General features: G+C 39.7%; 1 protein-coding gene across 1 annotated transcript; it reads left to right on the top strand.

The window, feature by feature from the left end:
- The first annotated feature begins 447 nt into the window (after positions 1-447).
- LOC113938925 (olfactory receptor 2C3) lies at positions 448-1,407 on the top strand. The gene has a single exon (XM_027624406.1). It carries the CDS (start codon positions 448-450, stop codon positions 1,405-1,407), a length of 960 nt encoding a protein of 319 aa, XP_027480207.1.
- Positions 1,408-6,459: the final 5,052 nt, after the last annotated feature.

Genomic DNA, 6,459 nt, shown 5'->3' with positions numbered 1-6,459 from the left:
TGTGGAATTTAAGAGAAAGAGAAATGTCATGGTGGACTCCATGTGGTCATTAGCTGAAAGAGGGAGTAGCACAGGCATGATTTTAGTGCCTCTGCAGTGTTTCATCATATGAAATGCCATCTTTTACCCAAGAAAAACCTCATCACTAAACATTCAGGCTGACTCCAGATGTTGCTACTATAAGTGATATTTTAATAAAATGTGCCAAGAACTTTGCATGAATGTCCATTTTCCCCTCAGCTATGCATATTTTCATGTCTCTCCAAACTGGCCTTAAGGAAGATGATGCAACATCATCCATGGAGCAGTTGAGTAGGTGCTTTCAAGAAAATGGGTTTAAATTATGTTTAAAGTCTGCTAACTGATATAATCACTCGAGGTCTTATATTCTGTACCCTCCACTCACCACAGGTGGTCTTTTTGTCCCACTCCTGGCTGCACGTGACGATGGGACTGGTCAATGTAAGTTCTCCAGAAGTCTTTGTACTCTTGGGCTTCTCTGCACGACCCTCACTAGAACCTTTCCTCTTCATCATTGTCTCAGGGTTTTATGTGGTGTCTATCTTGGGCAATGGCATCATCATTCTGGTTTCCTGCATGGATGTGCACCTCCACACTCCTATGTACTTCTTTCTTGCCAACCTCTCCTTCCTGGACATTAGCTTTACCACAAGCATTGTCCCACAACTCCTGGTCAACCTCTGGGGGCCACAGAAAACCATAAGCTATGGAGGGTGTGTGGTCCAGTTCTATATCTCCCACTGGCTGGGGGCGACTGAATGCATCCTCCTGGCAGTCATGTCCTATGACCGCTATGTTGCCATCTGTAGGCCACTGCATTACACTGTCATCATGCATCCACAACTTTGCCTTGGCTTGGCCCTTGCCTCGTGGCTTGGGGGTCTGACCACCAGCATGGTGGGCTCCACACTCACTATGCTCCTGCCACTCTGTGGGAACAATTGCATTGACCACTTCTTCTGTGAGATGCCCCTCATTATGCAACTGGCTTGCGTGGACACCAGCCTCAACGAGGTAGAGATGTATGTGGCCAGCTTTATCTTTGTTGTCTTGCCCCTGGGTCTCATCCTGGTCTCATACAGCTACATCACCGGGGCTGTGATGAAGATCGGGTCAGCAGAAGGATGGAGAAAGACCTTCAACACCTGCTCTTCGCACGTGGCCGTTGTGGCTCTGTTCTATGGGAGCATCATCTTTATGTATCTCCAGCCAGCCAAGAGTAACTCTCACGAAAAGGGCAAGTTCATAGCCCTCTTCTACACTGTTGTCACCCCGATGCTGAACCCCCTGATTTACACGCTCAGGAACAAAGATGTGAAGAAGGCTCTCCGGTGCATTGTGTTAGAGAACTGCTGTGGCTTTGCAGGGTCATGGGAACATATTTAGAGACTTTAGTAACTTGTGAGAGGAAAGAAAAGATTGAAAGATATGAAAATTGATTAGGGAGACAGGACACTTGCCAATATTGCTTGAGTTCAAGGTAGGTGACAATCTGATATGAATGTGCTCATACATCATTTTCAGGACAAGGTAAAGAGAAAGTAATTTCTGTTTTATTTTTTGCTAATAATCCTATTAGTTGTTTATATCATTATATATGTGTAATATGTATGCTGTCTTATTGTTAATTGCTTGTACAGTTATATATGTTAATTGTTATTTTGTTAATTGTTTAGAGTAATTGCCTTTGGAGATGATGATCTGTGTGAAGTCTTTTACATTTTTTCCCTAATATGTGTAACAACTCCACAAGGCAAATATTATTAATCTCATAAATGTTAACTAATTACAAAACTATTAAGATTTTATGTTGAGATTTAACTCTAGATCTATCTATCCATACACATATTCACCATTTTGCCTGTGACCCATTGTGACATAATAAGAAATATATAAATTTGCTCTTTGATGGCACAGAGTTTCTAGGACCCTTGGAATTTCCTGACTGACTTGGGTGAGAGGTACATCTTTTGTTATTCATAATGTGGCCATTTCTATCATACCTGATTTATGTCAATGAGCCCCCAAACTTTGGAGGTCTGTGCTAACTCTGGGTGTTAATGTCAGAATTTCATTTAATATAGGTGTCCAGAGAGTTGGAGAGTTGGTTATTGGTGGGGAAAATCTCATACATTTAGTGTCAGAAGTGTTCGGAATAAAACAGTTCATACTCCTTTGGGAGGAGGAGTTGGAAAATGCAAGCATCTCAAGGATAGAACTGCGGGGGCCCCTGGGTGGCCCAGTCGTTAAGTGTCTGCCTTCAGCTCAGGTCATGATCCCAGGGTCCTGAGATTGAGCCCTTCATAGGCTCCCTGCTCCATGGGAAGCCTGCTTCTCCCTCTCCCACTCCCCCTGCTTGTGTTCCCTCTCTTGTTGTGTCTCTCTCTGTCAAATAAATAAATTTTTAAAAATCTTAAAAAAAGAGAGTAGAACTGCAATCAGATTTCCGGTAAATCAGTGGTTTCATCAATAATATGCTGCATTGATTTATCGATAACTACTGAACTACTGATTTTCCTATTCAACTCTAGGCCTTCCTTTTTAGGATATGTAAAGATATTTTCATTCACTCACTGGCACATTTGTTTTTCTCATACGTCCAAGAATGCATGTATTTTTTTTTAAGATTTATTTATTTATTTATTTATTTGAGATAAAGCAGCAAGTGAGCATATTTGTTGGGGGGGCAGAGGGAGAGGGAGAGAAAGAATCTCAAGCAGACTCCCTATTGAGCATGGACCCTGATGTGAGGCTTGATCTCAGGACCCTGGGACATTATAGCTGCTTAGTATTGCCAGGCATATTTCTAAAAAAATTATCTGGCTTCACTCACTTAACTTACACAGTGAAGTTATTAATTCGGCACCATCATTGTCCCCACTTTATAAATGAGGGAACTGAGGTCCAAATTAATAGACCTTGAATGCAAGAAGCTCGTATTTTAATCCAGATGTCAGTTTCAGAGTGCCCTGCTGCTTCTTGAGTACTTTCAACATTAAATGACATAAAAATGTTTATACTGACACAGTGTCACAATGCTTTTTGAAAATAATGTATAACAACCTAATCAGTAGGTATTCCTTAGTTTCCAACTATTTCTATTTGTAGATATTCGGCTACTTTTATTTTATGTTTTGCTATGGTATGGAATGTATGTAGGTTTCTTTTTTGTATTGAATAATTTTCTTGAAATACTCCACGGAATATATATCATTGGGGAAACTATTACAAGAATTGTATTTCTTTTACAAACATTGCCCACATACTGGCAGTTGGGAAGGGAAACAGTTGGTTGATACAATTCAATTTACTTCACAAATCTGCCTTAAAAAAAAATGAAATCCACCTGCATACCAAATATTACATCATACTTATTTGTTTTTGTTGATTCTCTATTTCCTATTGTAACACTCTATACTTCTCTATAAAGCACTTCAGTACCAGACTCAGGAATGGTATTCAGGACCACTTATCCTTCTGAAGTGAAGAAGAAGGTGTGCACTCCTCTTCCTTGAGTTAATAAGGTAATGGAAACCAACACAGTCTTCCAGCTAACCTGGAAACTACCACCACATCACAGCTATGGGGAAGAATGGAAATGAGTCTGGATTTGAGCCAGAGGACCTAGGTTTATAATTAAACTTGTCAACCAATATTAACCTGGGCTAGTTCCAGTGGTGACCATTACTACTTGCAGACAGAGGCAAGAGGACAGGAGCAGTTACAGGAACCAGAAGACAGAAGTGCTGTGTGTGGACAGATGTTCAACAGAAGCTGTTATTCTTAGGGGAGAGAAATATCCAGATGTGGCACTCTCAGGAAGAAAGAGCAGTAGTCAATATGTTGACCTAACTACTCCATCCTTACTACCTCCTGGCATGGTCCCCCATTGGCTGAAAGCAACCACAAGCTAAAAGCTAGGGTCCAGCTGGTGTTGTCCCTGCAGATGGAGCACAGAGCAAGTTGGAGAAAGTAGAGACTGAATCTACTGGGTCAGAGTCCATATTCATTTCTCTCATTCTCTATCCTGGTCTTTAATTTAGTGAAAGTTCACATCTCCAACTTCGGGGACATAGAAACTTCTATTGGCTACCATATCACAAGAAGTGATATCAGTTAAGGAATAAGCTCTTTGAGACCTAATGTTAGCCACCACCATTGTTTTTCACATAACTTAGTAATATAGAATGGGGGCAATAATTTAACATAAAGCATAGCTGCTAACAATCCCCATAACTCTTGATAAGTATGAGATAAGAGCTTTTAATCACAGCTATTTTCTTTCACCACCCAATCCATGTTCCCCTAACCTCCTTCCAGCATTTTAACTAGAAAGGGATTCTTTACCTGGTGAGGTGAACCATACCTTCATCCTTTTTAACTCCTGTGAGATTTGAATATTTGATATCCTAGCTTTATTGGGATGTTGCATTTTTCCTTGTCCAAGACTATTGGACAAGTACTAGAAGTTTCTCCCCCAATTATTTCCCCTTGCAACATTCTATAACAGCAATGCAAGTTTTGTATAGATATAGGTGACATAGATAGATACATACAGTCGGAGAGAGAGGAAGACAGGGAGAGGGAGGGGAGAAAGGAAGGATGGAGAAGGGAGGCTAATCTTAAGGAATTGGCTCATGTGATTTGAGGGTTGGCAAATCCAAATTCTGCAGGACAGGCCAGCAAGCTGGAAATTCGGACAGGAATTAATGTTGCATCTTGAGCCCAAAAGCAGTCTGAAGTCAGAATTTCCTCATCTTCATGAGAGCTCAGTCTTTTCTCCTAAGGTCTTCATTGCATGGATGAGATCCGTCTATACTTTAGAAGATAATGTACTTTAAGCCTATTGATTTAATGTTAATCACATCTTTAAAAAATATCTCTATAGAAACATCTAGGCTGGTGTTTGAACAAAAACTGGGTATGATAGTCTAACCACGGGGACCCATCAATTTAACCATCACACTCACCAAGCCAAAACTTTCAGTGGCAAGAGATGTACAAGTTCACCAAGTAAGCAAGTCAATGGAGAATACAGGTGAAGAAGACCAACAATCCAATGGGGTGAGCCTAGAGGAAGTAACAAGTGATCTGGGAGCTGCCATGTGAGCTCTCCCTGATGAAATGAGGGAGACACACAATATGGGTGTAGAGGAAATCACAAGAGAAAGGAGTGCAAAGGATTTAGAGGAAGAAAAGATTCAGATGTGGAAAGGTCTGGTGTGGCTGGAAGGTAGTGAGTAAAAGAGTGGTGGGAAGTGAGTTCTGGGAGATCCCAGAGGTCTAGGTAATAAAAGGTCTTAGAGACCCCACATGAATATTGTTTTGTGTTGTCAGACTATTTGGGAAAGGACACGATTTTATAGCTTGATGCCTGAAGTTATCCTTAGAGATTATGTTTATCTTGTTGCTTTACAGTTTTCTATTTTATGCTTAGACTTTTAATCCATTCCATCTACAATGACTGTGTGTGAGAGAGAGAAAGAAGCAATAATATTTAATATTTCCCAATGTTTACTTAAGAGTTCCCAACTAATTTTATTAGCTATATTTTCACCATTGTCCTGAAATTATACCTTTGCCATAGACTAAATTTCCAATGTGTATACATTTATTTGGAAGAATATCAATTCTGATCATGTAATGTCTATTAGTTTCTATATGAGTAACATGTTTTTAAGAACTGTGGATTTATAAGATATTTTATCATTTAGTAGATCAAGACATGGATCATTGTTCTTTCTTTTTTTTTCAATTTAGACTTTTCATGGTTGTTACAATGTTGTTTTACCAGATTAAATGTCATACCCGGGTCCCTTCCTACTAACCTCAAAAATATCTCATTGGGACTTTGATTGGTATTGTACTACATTTGTAAATTAATTTCAGGAGAATTCACATTTTTATAGGACCAAGACCACTGTGTGCATAATGAAAAAAGGCCAGGCAGCACAGGGCTTGGGAGTATGGCATTAGGTCAGGTCATACTTGCTGTGGAACCTGGCTCCTTAGTGACTATGGGTTCTCAGTTAATAGATCCACCTTGTTGAACCCTGTTCTCTTCATCTATAAAGTGGGGCAACAATGGTGAAAATATAAAGTGGGGCAATAACACCAGCCTCGTGGGATTGTTGTAAAGAATTAAGTAATGAGAAGTAGGTAAACAACTCAATATAGTGCATAACAAAGTTAAAAAAAAAGTGATTATGATTTTCTGTAAATTAATGTAGTCTTTTACTTCTTCAGAAAATGTTTCTTCATCTAGGTTTTGATTAGTATTTAAAGTATAAGTTGCACTGTCATACCAACAATAAGTGGCTCAAAGTTGATAAAGTTTATACAGGTGCAAGGGGCATCTCTGATGTACAAGGTTGACAGCCACCAAGTGCATAGCAAGAACCACTGACAAGCAGTAAATGTAGATTTATTCACCTCCTG

Source organism: Zalophus californianus, chromosome 5, assembly GCF_009762305.2.
Source record: "Zalophus californianus isolate mZalCal1 chromosome 5, mZalCal1.pri.v2, whole genome shotgun sequence".
Classification (NCBI taxonomy): domain Eukaryota; kingdom Metazoa; phylum Chordata; class Mammalia; order Carnivora; family Otariidae; genus Zalophus; species Zalophus californianus.
The sequence above is the reverse complement of the archived record's forward strand: the minus strand, read 5'-3'. Positions and strand labels throughout refer to the sequence as shown.

What these genes read in the sequence shown, in the direction of transcription:
- LOC113938925 (XM_027624406.1), top strand. Translation starts at nt 448, where the DNA reads ATGGGACTGGTCAATGTAAGTTCTCCAGAAGTCTTTGTACTCTTGGGC.